This window comes from Phoca vitulina, unplaced genomic scaffold (genome assembly GCF_004348235.1).
Source record: "Phoca vitulina isolate PV1807 unplaced genomic scaffold, GSC_HSeal_1.0 scaffold23, whole genome shotgun sequence".
Classification (NCBI taxonomy): domain Eukaryota; kingdom Metazoa; phylum Chordata; class Mammalia; order Carnivora; family Phocidae; genus Phoca; species Phoca vitulina.
Window position 1 is genome coordinate 16,311,772 of NW_022589726.1, and position 23,509 is coordinate 16,335,280.

General features: G+C 33.9%; 1 protein-coding gene and 2 pseudogenes across 2 annotated transcripts; all 3 read right to left on the bottom strand.

Annotated features, from left to right (window-relative positions):
• Positions 1–8,176: 8,176 nt before the first annotated feature.
• Positions 8,177–11,111, bottom strand: LOC116642462 (olfactory receptor 6C3). Of its 2 annotated transcripts, XM_032420890.1 has the most exons (2): positions 11,093–11,111; positions 8,177–9,099 (listed from the first exon to the last, which is right to left on the bottom strand). In XM_032420890.1, the coding sequence occupies exons 1-2, from the start codon at positions 11,109–11,111 to the stop codon at positions 8,177–8,179; spliced, it is 942 nt and encodes a 313-aa protein (XP_032276781.1). The 2 variants fall into 2 exon arrangements, with proteins under 2 accessions (XP_032276781.1, XP_032276782.1); XM_032420891.1 differs by lacking the exon at positions 11,093–11,111 and having other exon boundaries at positions 8,177–9,112.
• Positions 11,112–17,984: 6,873 nt separating this feature from the next.
• Positions 17,985–21,220, bottom strand: LOC116642597 (annotated as a pseudogene).
• Positions 21,221–22,032: 812 nt separating this feature from the next.
• LOC116642426 lies at positions 22,033–22,957 on the bottom strand (annotated as a pseudogene).
• Between the last annotated feature and the right edge of the window lie 552 nt (positions 22,958–23,509).

Genomic DNA, 23,509 nt, shown 5'->3' on the forward strand with positions numbered 1-23,509 from the left:
ACAATCCCAGGAGGATAAACTCTGTTAGTTCTGTGTGGTTTCTCATTTTTTTTTCTCTTGTGTAAACTAAAGGAGAAAACACAAACGGAAGGATTAGAGAAAGGGGATTACCTATGGGTAGTGCTGGAATTTATCTCTGGAAGTAAACTAATTTAATTTAATTTAATTAATTTGCGAGATCTTTAAGACAACTCAATAAAAGTAGGTAACATGTTTAAAGTAAGTTTTTACCGTGTGCCACACTCTGTGTTTTACATAGAATGTTTCTTCATAAAATCCTCATTTCTCAGATTGGGAACTGAATCTAAAAATATTTTTAAAAATCTTATCCACATTACGTACCCTCAATGAGAAGAACAGGAATTTTAACCTAGGTTTTTCTGAATGTTTGATAGTTGGAATAGAAATGCTGCCTGTTGACTCTTAAGAGTAATTCCCTGAAGGGTTCCCTTCCCATTGGGAAAATCTTTGTCCTTCTTCCAACTACAAATTGTCTCATTTCCTCATTTCTGTCACATAATTCCCTGTATTATTCCTTAGTAGTATCACATAGAAAAGATGATGTGTTTGGAGAAAGGTCACTTAACTGGGGATGTGACCAAAATTTGAGTCACTGAAGTTCAATTTTCAACATTATGACAAAATTCCCAAGTTTTCTCTCTGGTTCACATTCTTCTTTTCCAACCTCCTATGCCTCACCTGAAGCCACAGTTAATGAATTCTTTGACACAATGTCCTCAGACTTTAAAGAGTACAGAGTTGAGAGAAGGCAGGGTAGAAATTTAGTAGACTGCATCTACATATTCATGGGCTAAGGAAACCAATGTATTTGTATCTAAAATTATTTTACTGAACATTTTTTCCTTCAGAGTTTCTTCTATCTAAATGTTGTTAGTATTACTCTTTATATATGAATTCTGCTTTCAATCCCATATTATAGTTTTATATTTTTCCTTTTATCTACATGAGCATTCAGTTATAGAAGCTTTATTTTGTCAACACCTTGGAGTATATGATGAAACAGCACATGAAATCCCTTTATATTTTTTCCTGAATAATATAACAATAATAATATAATGTATTTTAAAGTGAAGCTGAATTTTCCTCAATAAATCAAACCAGTCCATTATCATATCCCTCATTCTGTGCATTCTCATTAAATGGTAAAGTGTTCAATTTAGTGTCATGAGAGAAGTTTTGCAATAGGATATTTAGTTTCAAGATGTAGAATTGTTGATTATTGGTATATAATGCATCATAATACTGTGAAATTTCGTGCTCTTTTTTTCCCTTACTTGCCTGAGTTCTCTTTTCACTTCACTGTTTAGCAACAAATATTGCTGCTGATTATTTAAGGCAAATTCCAGCTGAGATGGATAGTGCCTACTGGGAAAGCATGTGAGAGTCACAAGAAATGAACATCTCTTTTGCTATTTCTCAGGGACTGGAGGAAACAGGCTGAAGAACACTTACAAGAGAAACAGACATCACAATGACATATTTTGTAAACAAACTTATGGCAATTCAAGTGTATGATGGATATTTCAATCATAAAAGTCATTGTTCTCAATGAACAATCCTCTATAATTAACACTGTGTGTACACTCTTTGATCTGTAAATTATTTCTGTGATGTTTTTGGTAGAGTGATGAAAAATATATCCAAGACTCTAAAACATCATTTCAAGCTTTCCTTCCTAACCACTTATCCATGTTTCTTTTACCTAGTCACACGTAACTTATGTTCACAAGCTTTGTAGTCCCATTTGTCCCTTTCTTTTCAATGAATTCTACTCTGTCCTGGATATCTAATTGTTGAATCACGTGTGTCATTCATTGAAAGTAAAAATTAACATATTCTATAAAGAGGTACTTACTATTGTGTTAAATAAAATAACTGGAAATGATTTTTAGGACACTTCTGCCATTCCATATAAATTTTGAAAAAAGAACAATATCATTCCCCAGATTGTCTAATTTAAAGAAACAACAATTTTGAGAGGCCTACTAAAGATGAAGAGATTGTTTTCCTTATTTTTGTAATAATTAGAAGAAGTAGTAAAAAGCCCCATGGTTCAACAATATAATTGGAAACTAATATTATCATTCTGCATTCTCTCTTCCTAATTTAAAGAGAGAGAATTCTTTAATTCTGTGTGCTAAATTCTCTCTTAAGTTAAAACTCCTTAAAGAAAGTTGTGAACACATATATTCGAGGAAATTTGCACCCATAAATTAGTACACAGTTTTCCAATTCTCTATCTTTCTCTCTCACTTGACACTCTTTTTCTTGGTTTCTAGGTTTATATGTTAGGCTAATTTGTCAAAGAAGAGAACAGAATATTGGTTTAATGTGATATTTTGAGTAACAGTTCGGTTTTGTAACAGCCACTAATTTTTTTTCTGGAATGATTCACTCCATTCCTGACTATGTTTGTTGACAACTAATGTCATGCAAGAACTTCATGGTGACTGAATACAAAAAAATCTCATGAAGAACCAATTTAGGTTTTTTTTTCAGATATTACTTTAGTAATGCCTCAGAGTGTTTCTAAAATTGGTTCAGAATCTTGTTTCCCTGAGTCCCTGGAAAAAAAAATTACCTTGTTTTTTTCCTAATAAAAAGGGGGAGTTTGAATTCCAAGTCAGATCAAAGCACCAACCAGTAAGAACAGGAATAATGAAGGAAAAGCAGTAATCATGTAAATTACTCTCAAAATCTGTAGGTTTTCATAGAGATATTCTACTTATATCCTGATTATCTCAGTTTGTTAACTAGGTATCTCTATTTGAGGATAATTTTTAACTTAAAAAGGAAAGGAATTCTTAAAAAACATATGACATCAGGACTTAATATTTATTTATAATGAATGATATTGGGGCAACTTGTGGGCTTTGCTTTCAAAGAGAAATGGATTAAAAATGCAACTCAGTCACATTATAGTATTGTGACTTTGGACAAGTTACTTAATGTCTCTGAATTTTAGCTTTTCTTTCATTTAAAAAATGGGAATAATATTTCATGGAATAATCATGAGTGTTAATTAAAAAAAAAGTAAAATTAAATTATACAAAATTTGTATAAAATGTACTCCCAGACAGTGGTTTTTATTATCTTTATTTATTTTATTTTCCCCCAATAAAATCAATGAACACGTTTGAGGAATACAGCCCCACTTTAAATTAAGCACCAAAAACCATTTTTGAGGGTACTCATTTAAGAGACAAAGACTGTATGCACTTATCTCATTTACTAGGTATGAGTTATCTATGTTAATATGAAGAAACTGACAATGAAAGAGATTATCATAAACTAGATCAGACATCATAAGTTAGTTCATAGTAGAATTGGAATTCCTAACTCTTTCTGCCCGAAACCAGAGCATGTACTACTTATTAAACCTGTATTCAATGAGGAAGATCAAATTCAGAGACAATAATTTTCTGAAAATTAATAGAGGAATAAATTATTATGACAAACAGGAAATGTAACATGCTCATTTTTCATAATCCTTGATAAATACAGATAACATAACAAACCCAGATTATTCTATGTATTCCGATGAAAAGTTGAGTTAAGCATTAATGAGTGCTAAGATTTTTCATTGGCTTCAACTTTACAATCTTACCTCTATTTGTCACACAAATGACTGCATCAGCTGGTTGAGATGATAAAAAAAGCAAATTGACAACTATTTCAGTTTTAGGTGAAGAGATTCAGTATTTTTAAAATCAGTCTTTCCCAATACATTGGAGTTACTTTATTTCTGTAGCTAATATTCTTTTACACATTTTCCTTTGCAGCTATGGGAGCCAAAATAGTGAAGAGAAGTTAGATTTGGAGTTACTTTGGGCCTTTCTGGACGAAGATTCTATATGGATTTTCCCCTGCATAAGGCATATGTTTTATTTACCATACATGCCCATGTCTCACAGCAAATACTCCAGTGAATCAAATGTACCAACAAGGGCCTAGAGGAAAATACACTAAGGATTATAAGTGTTATCCACAGTTGCACCAATATTGGAATGAGAAACTTTTGGGATAATGCCCAAAGAGATAGAAAGGGCATAAGAAGTAAGCCAGAAGCATATGGAATATTTTGCATATGATCTAAATGAGAAAATAACTAAATATACAAAGCTTTTGGGAGAGGTTTCCTGAATTTCCTGTCAGGATTTCTCTCAAGAATAGAGGCTCCCACTTCCTCTTTTGCTGAGTAAAATACTGGGACAATTTAATCTTATATGAAAACATTACATTTTTATCATATACTAAAATGTCTCCATAAAAGTGGCTCTCCAAGCTGGTAGGTATCAAATAAGTTATTCAGAAACACTGAATATAGAACAATAAAAAGAATGGGATAGAGCTCAGTGCTCAGTGATTTCCCATTGAAAGGCAAGAAAAACTATGGATTAAATATTCATTGAACTATTCAATCTTTTCCAAGAATCACCTGAAGTCATTCTCCTATCATACTAATGGTGTTAATTCTGGAGAAGCATCTACTACCCAGAAAGTCCCCTTTCCATTTGAAAGATGTGCTAGGTTTAACCCCATAATTAATGGAAACATAAATTCTAGGAACTTGGCAGGATTTTACAATTCTGATTTCTTTCTGTTTCATTTTAGAAATGACAAAAAAAGCAGTCTGTTGAATCAATCACTATTTTTTTCCTTCAACAAATATCTTTCGAGGATCTGCTATCTTTAACTAGTATACAAAGACTGTGGATAAAATGGAATCAAAATAGATAAGATTTCCATTGCTACACGATTACAAAAAATCAAGGTCAAGCAAATGAGAGAAAATATGCTGAAAGTTATAAATAAAGTAACCTGTCTCTCAGTTCAGACCTTTTTTTAGTACACCAAGCCATTTTTTAATCAGCAAATTTACTCCATTATACCAAGTAATATAGACTATTGATCCATTATTTTTTAGTCATTTTTCGAATATGAAATTATACAAAAGTGTACTTTCAACTTTTTCTGACTTTTCTGTTAAGTCACATGTTCACCAAAAGCTGCCCCAAAATGGTGATTCTTTGTTTGTTAAATATTCTAAATTATTCTGATTCAACCACAGTATTTAATAAATTATGTGATCAAAGTAATTTGAGGGTGATGATCTAATTGTTCATATCACAGCTAATCAGTATAACCAGCATATCTATAAAAAGAGCTATTTTAACAGATACCTTTGATTTCTATTAAAATTTTCATATATGCATAAGTTTGTTACTTTCAGGGCTTAAAACATCCAAAAAATATTTTTAGTTTGATATATAAGTGCCTATAATATACAAGCATATCAGTGGGAGGCAGTACACCACAAGGATTTTTTTTAATGGAGTTTTATATCCAAGAGAGATAGGTTCAAATTCAAGCTTTGTTATCTATTCACGTTGTCAGATTAGAAAATTGTTAAAGGCCTTTCTTTCTTCATTCCTAAAATGGGTTTAACAATGCAAATTTTTAACAAATTAAATAAAATATAATATGTGGAACTCTCTGTTTCTGTAAGAAGGAGTAGCTTGAGACAGATCAATGTTAATGCAACGAACATATAGAAATGTGAGATTAAACAGAAAAATAATGTGTTCTAAGACATATGACACCTTCAGTTTGCAGTTCTTCATATAAGAGGTCGCAAGTCACCACTTGGGTCTAACAATAAGAAAAAAGATGAACAGCCTGAAAAATCAACTGTTTTAGATCCTTAGAGCAGGCAAATCACTGCCCTCAAGATTGAAAATCAGACAGATAAACCCAAGAAGTGAAGGTTTCAGGGAGCAGAGGCTCATGAGCAGTGCTAGAGTAGGAAACCTGAAGTATAACTGACTATTTGTGGAGGCTCAGTGAGGAAACTCACAGAATTAAAAGCTCTGGGGGGACCAAGATATATGAGACCTCCACCGTATTGTGAGATTTACTTCCAAGAGCTCAACCAGATTCAGACGGGCAATGTCAGAAAAATCACCTCGTGCTTCAGGGGAAGAGGAAAGGGACCATTTTGAAATCCATGGGAGTGCTGTGTTCTTAAGAGAGCCAGCCCTCACAGAAATATAGCTGACCAGAGCCTAATCCGCTGGGACACCATAGAGCTTAACTGACCCCGGACAAGGCAATACCCAGCTAGACTATCCTCCAGCCTTCCATGTGGGAGAAGGGAAATACCCAACTCCAGCCCACTCTAACCTTCCTGTTCTACTTACGTGGGGAGAAAAAACTGAGAAACATATATGAAGTTCACAGCCCAGAGGCCTCGGCTCACTAAGAGACTGAGCCCTAACCATAGGACTATAGAAAGCTTCCCTCTCCCTATGCCTGACCATCACATTTCTAAAGGTCTACTTGCTCTGTTCTTCTTACCCAGTGCATCCTGTCTGGGAGTCAAGAAAACAGTACAAGCAAAACAAAGGCAAAACATTTTTTTTGAAGAGGCAGAGAATGATTTAGAACCAGACATGGCAGAGGTGTTAGAATGATAAGACTGGAAATTTGAAACAACTGTGACTAATATGATAAGGGCTCTAGTGGATTAAGTAGATGGAATACAAGAACAGAAGGGAAAGATAAGCACAGTTACAATCCAAAAAAACCCAAGCAAACAAACAAAAAACCAAACACCACCATCACCACCAACAAAAACAATCCTGGAGGAAATAAAGAATTCTTTAGACAAACAGAAATTAAATGTATGTGTTGTCAGTATCCAGGCTTGAAGGAATTGTTAAAAGAAATGCTTTAAAAAGAAGGAAAATATTGTAGTTCACAAAGTCAGATCTACATAAAGTAAGGAAGAGCATTACAGAAGGAATAGTGAAGGTAAAATAAAAACATTTGTTTGTTATCTTAAGGCACTTGACATATTCTAGGTGATTGTGGGCTGCTGAGAACACAAACGATCTGGATGGCAAGATGTTACCTGAAGGACCTGAGTTAACACAGACAGAAACAGAGCGAGCAAGAGATTACAAATTCCATCAAAATAAGAAAATGGGCAAAATCTTCTAATTGGGAATATCCCCACGGAAGTCTGAGAAGACACATCCTTGGAAAAGGTTTGAGAGGCCCCCAAAATTTTGTGGACTGAAGCTGGACTGAAGGGTGATGGTCTTCCTCTGCACAAATCCAGGTTTACAAGACTGTGAGAGACGGTTGTTTTTTCAAATGTGTACCTATCAGCAAAAGGTACTAGGAACATGAAGAAACAGAGAAAAATGCTCCAATCAAGAAACAAAATCCTTCTTAGCAGTCTAGAGAAATATAGGCACATCTGACAAATTATTCAAAATAACTGTAATAAGATGCTCAATGAATCAGGAAAGTGGCATGTGTTTTAGTTTTATTGTATTTGTTTCAAATCTTTAACAAGTATAAATATATTTTTTAAAGATTTATTTATTTGACAGAGAGAGTGACAGAGAGAGAGAGCACAAGTAGGCAGAGCAGTAGTCAGAGGGAGAGGGATAAGCAGGCTCTCTGCTGAGCAGGGAACCCGATGCGGGACTTGATCCCAGGACCTGGGATCATGACCTGAACCGAAGGCAGACGCTTAACTGACTGAGTCACCCAGGCACCCCAAATATAAATATTTTTAAAAAAATGATAGAGAACATGGAAATTCTATAAATAGTACTCAGTATCATGATCAATATTTACCTTGTAATATGCACTAAATTTCACAAAATATAAAGCTCTACATTTAAAGTGCAAATCGCAACTACTTATTATTTCTAAGAACTGAATTTAATATACAATGGTATAGGAAGTGTAGATTTTTAAAATGTTAAGAGGTCACCAATGAACCTTTTGAAAACACACAAGAAATCACACACTAATTTTGAAACTATCTTTTAGGGAATTTATTATCAGAATTAAATGTATTTTCCACATTGTGCTATAGAGTATGTCTTATAAAAATACCTTTCATTCCCACAAAATTTTGCAGGAGAAATAAAGTTTACCACATTTTAAAATAAGTCAATTAACAATGCATTGGAGAAACTTGGGTATAGAATTGGAAGAAATGAGCATGGAAAATATTTAATTAACTATAATGTGGCATATAAGAGACTATAAGAAGAAACATACCGATATAAATATTTAGGAATTTCAGGATTTTACTCTTTAGAGTGTCCTTTTTTTTTCCCCCGGAAGAAATATTTCATTTACTTGAAGAAAATACTACTTTATGGACCACATCTTTGAAGGCTTGTTTTACCTGCTGGTTTCTCAGAGTGTAAATGAAGGGGTTGAGCATGGGGGCAACAGAGGTATTGAGAATAGCTACTCCTTTTGTCAATGATGCCCTTTCTTTTGCAGAGGGATTAGCATACATAAATATACAGCTTCCATAAGAAATGGAAATGACAATCATATGAGAGGAACATGTGGAGAAAGCCTTTTTTCTCTGACAGGCAGATGGGATTCTCAAAATCGTTCTGATAATATACATATAAGATAAAATCACCAATGCCAAAGTGAATAGCAAAGCAACCAAAGCAAAGTAAAAGCCAATTACTTCTAGGAGCCATGTATCTGAACACGACAGTTGTAGAAGGGGAAAATAGTCACATGCAAAGTGATCGATGACATTGGAAGCACAGTAATCCAGCTGGAGCAGAAGCGTAAGGGGTGGGAAAATGGTCAGGAACCCACCCAGCCACGCGCAGAGCACAAGCAGGGTGCAGAGCTTCCTGTTCATGATGGTGGTGTAATGAAGGGGCTTGCAGATGGCAACGTAGCGGTCATAAGACATGGCGGTTAGAATGTAAAATTCTGTCACCCCCAGGAAAATAAAGAAAAAGAGTTGGGCTGCACAGTTGTTATAGGCAATAGTCTTATCCCTGGTGATAATTGCCCCCAGAAATCTAGGAATACACACAGTTGTAAATGAGATTTCTAAGAAAGAGAAGTTTCGGAGGAAGAAATACATTGGTGTCTGTAGATGAGGGTCCACCAAGGTTAGGATGATGATCGTCATGTTTCCAGTGACACTTAATAAGTATGTGATAAATAAGAAGAGGAAAATCACAATCTGAAGATCGGGATCATCAGAAAGGCCTAGCAGGACAAACTTTGTGATCGCTGTGTGGTTCATTTCTCTCTCTCCTTTTCTTCTTTTAAAGGTATTTAGGTGGCAAGAGAATTAAAGGGAGGACATGAAAGGTGTAATTCATGATGATCAATATCACCATCATTGATACAATTCTAAAATATATTCTATAGTCCATGCTGATCTTATTTTCCTTTAATCCTCTTGTTTGCATTTGGTTGTAGTACATATTTGTGAGCTTTGCTTTATTTACCAGTTTTCTTATTTGAAATGTAGCAGGAAAAGTTTGTTAATCTTCATACAATAACTCACATTATTGAGACATGATAAAGTCAGTACTTCTTGCTTTGTCCAACTTACGTAAATCATTACATAATGTTTGAAAAATTTAAAAAATATGCCTTTTTCTTTCTTTTGTTAAGTATTTACTAGTTATACCACCACCTAAAAACAGAAATGAATGCTTTTGATTCCATCACAAGGTAAAAGTGAAAGACAGCTAAAGTAACAACTTTTATACATCTTATGACATAAGAAATCAATTAATGATTTTCTTAGCAAATAAATTACTATCAATTATTTATTAATTTTATTTTATACATTAATGTTTTGGGGCGTAGTTTTAAAATAGTATGAGAATGTTATATACATATTATATAGTAGTATATTATGTATATATTTACTGTATGAGAGAGTTAATAGCCTTATTATTTTTTTAATAGAGAACATATTCATTTACTCGCTTATTGTTTTTTCTTGTAATTCCATCAAAATCATTAATGTTTGATATCTTCTGTGACTTGCTAGAAATGTACATACAAAAATATTTTTATTTTTGAGCTTAAAGGGACATGCATCTTTTTTTTATTTTACACTTAAGCACAAATTGGGAAAGTAACTACTTGCCTCAGATATTAGCAGCTCTGTCACCCAGATTGTTGTCCAGTGCATTTCCCATTTGAACATTCTTCTTTCTGAGCTATTAGCTTTATGAAAAAAAAATTGATTCTCCTGTAATTCTGCCTCACACTTATCTTTTATATGAGAATAGTGATCCATAAGGACATTTCAGAAACATACAAGAAAATGTCGTCTATTTGTACTAACATATTCAGGTAATTCCCGGCTGTGCTAGATATCCTGTGCTGTAGATTTTGATTGTTAAATTTATGACAGTTACCTTGTTTATATTTTAAACAGTCAAATTTGTGCTGTGAAGAATAAAATGCAAATCATCGCTTCTCTGCCAGGCTCCAGCAAAGTTCACTCTAATCAAATTCGATTTGATGAGATTAGATTTCCTTTGATGACTCAAAGGAAAACAGTTCAGGAAATAAAAATGAAATGCCAGAAACCTTAAAAAATGTGGAAATAATATGATAGTCCTATTCAATAATGTTGATCTAAAAATTTAAGAAAGCACTATTTAAAGAGAGGACTGAGAGGGATATAACATCATTGGGGTATGAGTGCAGATTCTTAAACTAGAATGGCTTTCCTCTGCTTGGGCTTATAGCTGAAATTTTCTAAGTCTACTTGCTTTGACCTCAAAAGAAAGTTGTTCATTGATCTCCTGGGAACAAGGCCAAATCCAGGCCCGATCTGTGCTATATTATAGACCATGAGGGATTTCTGGAAGCCATCCTTGCATTTCTCAGTAGCCTTTTAACTCTTCTCTATAGTGAATCTCCCTTGAGAATGGTTGTGTTCATCTTTGTATCCCACAGAGGACCTAAAATGTTGACTTCTACAAGATGATTACTTCCATTAATCATAATTCCTTAATATTTTATGAGTAATAAAAAACTATTGTGAAACCTACTTTCTTATAAAAATAAACTCACAATCTAATTTATATTTAATCATCTGGAAATATAAATTTTTCTAAATATATCCTTTTTGTTATTTACCCTTAAGCTTTGTTGGTGTTGAAGCATTGAGAAGCAAGGTTATTTCATAATTCTAAGTTAAATAATAACTATTACAAAGCACATATTGTCACATTTAAAAAAAATACCAATACACACGTTAATTTAACCCTCATTACAATAGCAATATTTAATTGCATTGTCAATTTGCCCATCTTATTTTTCAACTTGGCCTTTATATTTATTTGTCATATCTTTAATGTTCTAATGAGAAATATCACCAAATACTAATATTTTGTTTATTTGAAATTCTGGATAGTGAATTATTATTATTATTTTTTAAAGATTTTATTTATTTATTTGAGAGAGAGAATGAGATAGAGAGAGAGAGCATGAGATGGGGGAGGGTCAGAGAGAGAAGCAGACTCCCTGCTGAGCAGGGAGCCCGACGTGGGACTCGATCCCTGGACTCCAGGATCATGACCTGAGCCGAAGGCAGTCGCTTAACCAACTGAGCCACCCAGGCACCCTATTATTATTTTTTAATGTAATTCTTTATGTTTCCCAAATATTTTGATAATAAAAATTATATTACATGTAATCAGTTAAAATAAGGCTTTTTGTTATGTAATTTGTTATTTGTTATATAATTTGTTATATAATTATATAAACTAATATTTGTTATATAATTACATAAACTAATAATACATATTATATCATAACTAGTTAATATTAAATAAGTGTTATATATCTAAATAAAATAACAAGATATACATTTAACATAAAAAATATAATTGTCAGTTTGTGTAATCAGATAATGACGTAGTTACCAATACAGAAGTAAATCACAATTGGAATGCAAGATTTTTTGGAAATTACTTACTGGAAGAGGGGAATTAGAATAGAGTGGGGAGAAAAATGGAAGAAACTCAAATTTATGACAGTATATACTGTGTTTATTTAACCTAGTAAAGGAACACTCAGTAGAGGAACATTTTGATTGATGTGGCTCTATATTATAGGGAGTGATACCCTTGTCCACTTCATTTATATTTTTTTCAGCTTTATTGAGATATAATTGACATATAACATTGTGTAAATTTGAAGAGATATAACATCATCGGGGTATGAGTGCAGATTGATTTTATACACTTGTGTATTGTGAAATGATTACCATGATAGGGTTAGTTAACACATCTATCACTTATATATTTACCCTTTCTTTTTTGTAGTGAGAACATTTAAGATTTACCCTCTCAGCAATTTTAAGTATATAATATGGTAGTCTTGTAGATCAGTTTCATTGCAAGAATGAAATGGTGTCATGGTTTTACCCTAAAAGCCCAATTAATAGGCAATAAGAAACTCTCTTATATTCATGGAGGGCACGTGTGCAGTAATGCTCACTTGACTGCATGCTCATTCCCATGATTTCCTGTAATTGTTGTTTAGATTCAGGGGCTTAATCCACGTTTATGTTTGGGAACTTTTTTTGCAAAAATTTAAGTTTGGGAATTTTTTTGCAACTTTCAATAGGAGATACATGTTTAGTTGTCTTCTATTTTTATTCTTCGCTACCATTGTTGATCAATGGCTGGATCCTTTAATTCATTACGTGCTGCAAAATGGTTATGTTCTTAATCTGTCGTTTACCATTTGCTTATTCATTGTTACAGTTTATACGAAAAAGCGCAGATGAACACCTACTTTATTTTTATTCAGTAGTCAGAGTTGGTTCTCTAGTATATTTTTGTTGGTATCTTTAGGAATACATAGCTCTATAAATTATATATTTGTTGTAGGTCACATTAGTGATTGACATAAATATTTCAAAAGAGATTGAAATTGGCATCACTCTCTCTTTGGAGTACTTTAGCCCTGGGGTAGACCCTTCTCTCTTGGACTGTACACTTTTCCTCTTGATTGTTTCCTTCCCATCTTGTAGGACAAGGGTTTCTAGGCTCATGCTACACTTTTCTGTATTAGAACTGGACTGAGTCATTTCTCCAAAGAAGCCTTCTTACATTGGTTAGGAAATGGTGAATCAAGGTAAGAAACTGGGTACTAGCTGTGATAAATACTATGAGTTTGATCATCCTTTCTAGGTATTTTCAGTGGACAGGACCAGCAAACACATATTTTTTTTTTTTCAAGTAAAATATCTATGAGTGCAATTTCAATGTATCATTCAAATTTGGGACTACAGTATTTTTATGAAACCCCCTTTACCTTTTATACATTTATATTTTCTTTATCTCATGATGAGAGCCCTGACTATGAATAGAATTAGATAAGATTGTAATATAACATTAATCCTCATTTGCTTCTTTTCCTCACACTGCACATACAACAGCATTAGAATAACAGTGAAAGCAATACCATCCATGATATTCCTACCTAGGAACAATTAAAAAATTTTTAAGCTATTCTTTTTGCCCTTAGGTTAAATTTCACTTGGATGTACCATTCAATTACAGCATTTAAGATCTCAGAATAATTCTGCTTCATTTGGTTATCTCACCGACTAAATATATATTTAATTATATTTATTCCAGTTCAGTGTAATGGCTTATGCTACTAAGATACACATTTCCTTCCACTCCTTTCAAACAATTAATTCTGACTTGCCTTCTAAGGATTCCTGAGACAGATTCACTGAGTCATTTAAAATTGAAATTAAAAAATAATACTGAACAGTGGCTAAATAAGAAAGCCAGAAAACATCTTCAGGGCTTTTGTTTTTAAAACATGTTGATGTCCTACCCTTCTAAAATCTTTACTATCAAGTAAATATTAACAGTGATCTTCTGATACACTAGTCATTGGAAATTTCATTGATGCTCGAGGTTAGAACAAGGACTCTATTTAAAAAAGTACATAGGCTCTGTTCCTTTGACAATCTGAGAGGGGACCTTTTGACTGTTCCACTTCATTTCAGGTGTTTTAAATTAAAAAAAATTGAAAATAATGATAGATATCATTTTGCTGGGTGGAAGTCTCCCTTAGTAATGCATTGATTTTGAAAGTCTAGTTTTTTAATCTTATTTATTTACTGATTTAGCTATTCTTTAGTTAAACCTTATTAAAAGTCATTTAAAAAATATGTTCAAAGAGTATCTCCAAAGCAATTTGCTTTTCTGATCATGTTACCCTGTTTCTTTTTCCTTTATTAAAATGTTTAGTAAAGTTACTCATGCTTAACAATATATTAGAGAAAAGGAAAATAATTTAATTAATGTTATGGGCAACATCTAGCTCAGTTTCATAATTGCATTGAAATACACTTCGGGCACTGCTTATTCATTCTTGACAAATTAACTAGAACTTGTGTGAAACTTTCCCTCTGCTTGCATGAGACAAAATCTCCAAGGTTGATCCCACTGAGTGGTTGGAAGAATTGTTTTTTTTGGAATTGTCTTTTACTCTTCTTCATAATTATTTTAGATGACTATTTACCTGAATCAATCTGAATTTTTTATATTTCTTCATTTCAATGAAGATAAGCAGATTCAGTTTTTTGAAATTCATACAATTGCATATAGAAACAAATCAAGGAAAAAAGAGATCACCAAATCACATTTAATAGTATTTTCAGAAATAGTAACACACATATATGTAGGGGTTTATGCTGAATATCAACTGTCAAAACCTCATGCTCTATAATTTATGTGGCACTTACTTGGACATACGAATAGCTGTTTTATTTATTTTACTTTTCTTTTAGTTGGAATTAATTCCTAACTTTGGGAAGGATGTTCACTGTTGTTGTGGTTTAACAAAATCATTATTTATTTCAGTGATATTTAAGGACTTTTTATTTATCTCATTTAGTTCTTATAACAGAGTTAGTAGACTTTATCTTTGTTCCCAAATGAAGAACTGAGGCTCAGAGCGGCTATGTACCTTACATAAATTCATATAGCTAGCAAGTGTCAAATATAATGTGAAATTAAAGTCTGTTTTCTTAAACAGAATACCACATAGCCTATTGGAAACACACAGATAGAGACATAGTTACTTTCTCTCTTTAACTGCAAATGACTACATTGATATAATAAAAAAAATACTATCCTATTTTTATACTTTTTGATATAAACAGTTGCAAATTATAACCCCAATACATTCCATTTAAGGTGATTAAAAGTTGAGCTAAGTAATGAACCAATGATAAGGTCTGAGAGACTTTCAATACCTTCTATATGCCTAACTTAATTCTGCTTTTCATAGAGGTTCGCAAACAGAGAATGGCTGGAATAGTAAAATATTAGCAAATTCCATCGTTGTCATCTAGAGGAGCCAGCATTTCTGATAGCCTTCCTTTGCCATTGAACAAGTATATATTCTATTATTGACATTTTGTCTTATCTTTCCCATTTTTTTCCCACGGGGAATATAGTTATTTAACTGTAGAGAGTAAGAAAGAACCAAATATATAAAAGAGAGAAAAATATCAGAAAGTGTTTTAAAATTCTTTGGCATGGTTTCTACACAGATTTAACTTGTACAAGTACTTAATACTATGTCTATACTCTCTGCCACTCACTCAAGGGGATTAATTCAGTGAATCAAAATTGTCAGAATAGGAATATACATAAACTACTAACATATAAAACATCGACATAAGGAAATCCTGGGGGCAGTGTCCAGTGTGACATGAAAAGAAAAACTCCAACAAGGAAACAACCACACTAAGTGTGAAGTTTGTTTTCCTTGACATTATTTTTCAGACAGAGATGAGCAACCAAATATCTTAATTCCTAATGTAGATCTTGACTAAATGCATCTCTACACCATGACATTTTTTAAAACTGGTAATCTACCACATTGTACTAAGTCCATTCCTTGATTCCATTATTATTAATCTGCCTCCTAGTGAGAAAATTTTGGTACCATAATACTGTTAGTACATTACACATAATACTGTTTTTCCTTTTTACTTTATTGCTTACCAGCAATGGCAGTTGAAGAGTTTCTTGTTTTGATTGATTAAAGTTCTAATTTATATGCCAAGTATTATATTAAGAGTTAGTACCCTTCTTGACTAGACTATAATAATATAACTATGTGCAGATAAGATAAGGTGAGTAAAAACACCAGTAAAATTGTTCTTATTATAGTAAAAGCTATGCAAAATTTGCAAGTCCTTACAGAGTTTCAAATATACATTTGACCTTAGCCGCAGCAACTTCTTCCTAGAAACATCGCCAAAGGCAAGGGAAGCAAGGGCAAAAATGAACTATTGGGACTTCATCAAGATAAAAAGCTTTTGCACAGCAAAGGAAACAGTCAACAAAACCAAAAGGCAACCGACAGAATGGGAGACGATATTTGCAAATGACATATCAGATAAAGGGCTAGTATCCAAAATCTATAAAGAACTAATCAAACTCAACACCCAAAAAACAAATGATCCAATCAAGAAATGGGGAGAAGACATGAACAGACATTTCTGCAAAGAAGACATCCAAATGGCCAATAGACACATGAAAAAATGCTCAACATCACTCGGCATCAGGGAAATACAAATCAAAACCACAATGAGATACCACCTCACACCAGTCAGAATGGCTAAAATTAACAAGTCAGGAAATGACAAATGGTGAGGATTCTCAGAAAGGGGAACCCTCCTACACTGTTGGTAGGAATGCAAGCTGGTGCAGCCACTCTGGAAAACAGTATGGAGGTTCCTCAAAAAGTTGAAATAGAGCTACCCTATGACCCAACAATTGCACTACTAGGTATTTACCCCAAAGATACAAAGGTAGGGATCCAAAGGGGCACCTGCACCCCAATGTTTATAGCAGCAATGTCCACAATAGCCAAACTATGGAAAGAGCCTAGATATCCATCAACAGATGAATGGATAAAGAAGATGTGGTGTATACATATATATATATATATATGCATATGCATATACATATATATATAATGGAATATTAAGCAGCCATCAAAAAATGAAATCTTGCCATTTTCAATGACGTGGATGGAACTAGAAATAAATCAATCAGAGAAAGACGAGTATCATATGATCTCACTGATATGAAGAATTTGAGAAACAAGACAGAGGATCATAAGGGAAGGGAGGGGAAAATGAAACAACATGAAACCGGAGAGGGAGACAAATCGTAAGAGACTCTCAAACTGAGGGATGCTGGAGTGGAGGGAGGTGGGAGGGATGGGGTGGCTGGGTGATGGACATTGGGAGGGCAGGTACTATGGTGAGCGCTGTGAATTGTGTAAGACTGATGAATCACAGACCTGTACCCCTGAAACAAATAATACATTATATGTTAATAAAATAAATAAAAATAAATAAATAAAAGAGAGCAAGCACAAGTTTTTCTTTGTTTTGTTTTGTTTTTCAAATTAGGCTATTATATTGGCTGTTATAGCTCAAGACCTTAGGCAAATCATTCAACATTTCTAAGCATCAATTTACACATTGGTAAAAAGGGATAATCATGTCTAATTTGTCATATAGCTTCAAGGTTAATTATGATATGGTATAGAACATACCTTGTTTTGCATATGACACAAAATATATGCTCTCTATATAAGAGTTATTATTTATGAAATTCCTATCAAACTTTTAGGTGGCATAAGAGTTAGTGGCTGCCTTGGGGTGCCTGGGTGGCTCAATCGGTTAAGTGGCCAACTCTTGATTTCGGCTTGGGTCATGATCTCAAAGTCGTGAGATCAAGCCCTGTGTCAGGCTCTGTGCCCAGAGCAGAGTCTGCTTGTCCCTCTCCCTCTGCTCCTCTCCCCACCCTCATGCGCCCTCTCTCTCTCTGTCTCTAAAATAAATAAATAAATAAATAAAATCTTTAAAATCTTTATGTTACATATTTTTATAAAAAATAATGCAGAAAATAGGAAGAGTTTATACAACAAGACATAACACACGACTTCATATCTAGAAAACATAGGATACATGACCTTCAAATAGTTTGTAAGTGGTAACATATGACCCAAGTTTATTAACTGAATGGGAAGAATTGGACCGACACTACAGAGAGTATGCAAAAACAATGGTGCTATAGATATTTATTTCATGATTCAGGTAACTATTAAAAGGAAAAATAATTTTATATCAATAAGAGAAAAGAGATATTTAAAATAAATTGAAACAGTATTGACTTTAAGTCATTACAGTATAAAACATTTTTTACTGAAGTTTAGTTGACACATAGTGTTACATTAGTTTCAGTTGTACAACGTAGCATTTCAAGATGTCCATACATTATGCTGTGCTCACTGCAAGTGCAGTTGCCATCTGTCACCATCCAGAGCTATTACAATAGCATTGACTATATTCCTTATGCTTTACCTTCTATTTATGTGACTTATTTATTCCATAATTGAAAGTCTGTACATTCCACTCCCCTTCACACATTTTGCCCATCTCCCCACCCCTTCCTTCTGGCAACCATCAGTTTGTTCTCTGTATTTATGGATCTGTTCCTGTTTTGTTTGTTTGTTTATTCATTGCTTTGTTTTGTTTTTGAGATTCCAAATATAAGTGAAATCATATGGTATCTGTCTTTCTCTGTCTGACTTATTTGATTTAGCAAAACACCCTCTAGGTCAATCCATGTTGTTGCTAATGGCAGGATTTTATCCTTTTTTATGGCTGACTAATATTCCATTATATATATGTATCTCACAACATTTTTATCCTTTCATCTATCAATGTACACTTGGATTGCTTCCATATCTTAGCTATTGTGAACAATGTGGGTTCATATATCTTTTGGAATTAGTGTTTTTGATCAAACATTTTGATTAATCAGAATAGTCAGCAAAATGATTTATCTTCCATAACTACAGGTTTTATATTCACAATCATAAATCACAGACATGGAACTTACAGATAGTTTTAAAGGAAGACACAACTCAGCCACATCCATGTTATCAAGAGTGTTTAGCAAATGAGCTCAGCATTTCTTGTAGCTGTGACATGGATATAGGAAGATAGTACAAATTAGTTTAATTTTCATTTTCTTTTATTGAATCTTCATGATAACATTCATTCATATTACCTGAAACTTTGATTTGTTTGTATGAAACAGTATTTCAAGGACCAAATCTTTGAAGGCTTGTATCCTTTCTGGTCCCTTAGGGTATACATAAAAGTGTTTAGCATGAGGGCAACAGAATTATTGAGAATAGCTACTTTTTTTGTCAATGATTTTTTTTTTTTTGCAGAAGAATTAGCATATATGAAAATAGAAATGGCAACCATGTGAGTAGAACAATAGAGAAAAAAAATTTTTTTCCCTCTGACTAGGAGATGTGATGTATATGTAGGGCAAAATCACCAATGCCAAAGTAAATAGCAAAATAACCAAAACAAAGAAAAAGCCAATTACTACTAGGAGCCATGTATCTGAATGAGACCGTTGCAAAAAGGAAAGATAGCCACATGCAAAGTGTTCAGTGACATTGGAAACACAGTAATCTAGCTGGGTGAGGAGTATAAGGGGTGGGAAAATGGTCAGAAACATGCCCAGCAATGCACATAGCATAAACAGGTTACGGAGTTTCCTGTTCATGATGGTTGGATAATGAAGGGGCTTGCAAATGGCAACATAATGATCAAAGGACATGGCAATTAGAATTTGAAATTCATACCCCCATGAAAATAAAGAAAAGTTGGGCTGCACAACTGTTATAGGAAATGATATTATCCCTGGTGATAATTAACCCCAGAAATCAAAGACTACATATAATTGTAAATGAGATTTCTAATAAAGAGAAGTTCTAACTAAGAAATATGTAGGTGTCTATAGATGAAAGCCCACCCAAGTTAGGGTGATGATAATCAGGTTTCCATTGCCACATAACATGTATGTGATAAATAGGAAGAGTAAAATCACAATCAGAAGTCAGGATCATCAGGATCAAGGCTCAGCAGGACAAACTCTGATCATTATGTGGTTGTTTATTTCTTTCTCTTCCATTTTTATTTCTTTTAAAGATATGAGACAACATTGATGAATCTGGAGGACATTACCCTAAGTGAAACAAGTGGAAAGACAAAAAAATGCATGATTCCACTTATGTGAGATGTTAAAATAAGTCTATCTCATGGAAATGGAGAGTAGAACGGTGGCTGTCTTGGGATGGAGCAAGGTGGGCAATGGGGAGTTGCTGTTAGCTGGTACAAAGTTCAGTTCTGTAAGATGAGTAAGTTCTCAAGATGTTGAAGATGAATATTATTGAAGAACATTGCTGTACTACATTTGCCTACAGTTAACAATACTGTATTGAGCCCTTAAAAATACAAGTGGGTAGATCTCGAGTTAGGTGTTCTCACCACTTTATAAATATAATTTGTACTTATTCACAATTATTGCAGTTACATATAGAGACCAATATTAATAATAATCACTACTATTTATTGATAGCTAATTATGCTATGGGCTTGATAGATTCATTTTCATCCCTATGGTATGTTATATATGCCAGAGGTACCCGACGCCTGATTTACCAGTGGGGAGGTATATGTTGAGAGGTTATAGAAACCCTAACTTTGTCACCTATTTGCCTTCTTTCACATACAGATTATACTTCAGATAGGATGAAATTGAGAAACCATTCACAAGTTTTCTCTTACATTTTGAGTCCCTTTCAATTTTCTATTACTTACTTTTTTCTCATCAATTCTTGTGCTATATTTCTCAGTTGAACATATTGCATAGAAATCATTAGGAATGTTACACCACTAATTAGGATTATAGTATATTTCTATTACTAAAAAATGGTTTGTATTATTTAGAATACTTTATCGTATCCATAATCTTCTTTCATTTTCTCTCTCTCACACACACACATACATACACATACATCTTTCCAAAATACTTTAGGCACTTAATACCTTAAGTAGAATGGGTGGAAGAGTATTTTAACCTGTGTAATTCTAATTTTATATGAAATGGAAAATTTTACTCTGTTTTGAAGCTTTTATTTTCTACAAAACTTAAATGATTTTACTGTTTAGGCATCAAATAATTTAGACACATGCCCAGTTTCAAACTACTCCAAAACTAGGAAAGGAGCTATACATAAATATTTCAGCATAGTCAGAAAGTGGAGCTTACATTCCATGGAACTAGAGAAATTGAACTTATGCTACATATCGAAGACACTATTTCATCACTACTTTCTACAGTATGTGTATACATATGTATGTACGTATGCATTTACTTGTATATCTACCTATGTCATACCTATACCTAGTGAGTCCTAGCTGGATTTGGAAAGACGGAGATGTATTTAGCACCATGCCTACAAAAGCATATATGTTAAATATCTATGCTTTTTATTTTATTATTTTTTTAATTCTGTTTTTTTTTTTTTAGATTTTTATTTATTTAACAGAGATAGAGAGAGAGCACAAGTAGGCAGAGCGGCAGACAGAGGGAGAGGGAGAAGCAGGCTCTCCACCGAGCAGGGAGCCCGATGTGGGGCTCGATCCCAGGACCCTGGGATCATGACCTGAGCTGAAGGCAGCGGCTTAACCCACTGAGCTACCCAGGCACCCCATTATATCTACGCTTTTTAAACCAATAGATAAATTATATGAACACACCTTATTTAGTGAGCAATGTTTCTTGGTTTTTAAATGAAAACATTCACATTTTTCAATAAATCATATGGCATTTGAAGAATTTTTTTTCCTAGAGAAATTGCAAGATGGTGAAGGGATTTCTGACAAAGATCAATGAAAATCACAAAATTATATTTTCTGTATAGAGTAAGGAAAATATCATATCAATATTTACAGTGTATCCTCCATTCTGGGGGATAATTGTTTTCCTAAACAAGACTCAAAGTACAACTTTCTGAATTACGGTAATTATTGTTCAAGAAGTTGCAACTAACAATGGGTTCAGAAGAACAGGAACCAGAAGGGCATATGAAGTTATTTCAATTGAATGGGAAATATATTAAATGTGCTTATAAGCTCTTAGAAAGATGTAATGAATAAGGTTGACAGGAAGGCCACCGCGATTTGAAGAAGTTGCTCAAATTTCATGTTTGTATATTTTAAATTGCCCTGCATTATGAGTGTCTAATTCGTGACACCTCAGCATTTCATTTGCTTGAGAAAAATAGAATCTTCCTTACCCTGTCCATGAAGGCTCGCTTGACTTGCTGGTTCCTTAGGCTATAAATAAAGGGGTTCAGCATGGGGGCTACTGAGGTGTTTAGCACAGCAACTCCTTTGCTCAGAGACACTCTGTCTTTTGCTGAGGGTTTAATATACATGAAAATGCAGCTGCCATAGGAGATGGAGATGACAATCATGTGGGATGAACAGGTGGAAAAGGCCTTTGTCCTCTGACTAGCAGAAGGAATCTTCAAAATTGTTCTGATGATATATATGTAGGACAGAATTATGATTACCAAAGTGAACATTAAAGTAAACAGAGACCAGGAAAACCCCATTATCTCTAGGAATTTTGTGTCTGAACAAGAAAGTTGCAGCAGGGGAAAATAATCACAGGTGAAATGGTCAATAATATTAGATCTATAGTAATTAAGGTTTAAGAGCAACATGAGTGCAGGGAGTACGATTAAGAATGAAATCAACCAAGAAGCAAAGACAAGGAGTGTGCAGACTCTGGGATTCATGATGGTCATGTAATGCAGAGGTTTGCAGATGGCAATGTAACGGTCATAGGACATGGCAGCCAGGAGGTAAAATTCAATGACTCCCAACAGAATGAAAAAAAATAACTGAGCAATGCAATTATCAAAAGAAATAGTTTATCTCCTGTAATCAGGGTGCCCAGGAACTTGGGTACGCTGACAGTCGTGAATGAAACCTCTAGCAAGGAGAAGTTTCTGGGGAAGAAAGGAGATGAGGATCCAGCAGGGTGAGGGTGATAATGGTCAGGTTCCCAGTGATGCTGAGCATGTAGGTGATGAGCAGAAAGACAAAGATCACCCCCTGAAGCTGTGGGTCATCTGACAATCCCAGGAGGATAAACTCTGTTAGTTCTGTGTGGTTTCTCATTCTTCAGTCACTTATTTGTTGTTCTACCAGACCTCTAGGAGAAAACACAAGGAACAAACTCGAAGAGTGAATTAGCAAAGGTCGAAGTGTGGAGCCAGAATTTGGCTGAAATACTATGTGTTTTCATCTATAGGTGAGATTTTATGAATCTTCAACAGATTCTTCCTGGCCCACCACACATCTGTGCTGAAATCTCCTGTGAACTACTCCACTACATTGTGCGTGTGTGAAAGTTAGGACAGAGTCTGAACTTCAAAGCCTTTGCAACACAGTCCAGTGCCTGGAAGTGTCATAGGAGGCTTAAAATAAACACTTGTCTAATTAATTAATTAAGTCATGCTGAGTTTGTTCTTGCATCACAAACACCCATCAGGTGACGTTCTCTATTGTATGCCCAATTCCTGGCTGCATATTATGTAGGTTGTGTCTTTGTTTTACAAGATGTGTTTTCCTACTTTATCTACTTTTCAATATGTATTTATTTGCTGGGCCTAAATTCTCCATATGGAGTAAATTTATAAGAAAGGACATGTAAAAGAAGCCCAAATTTTT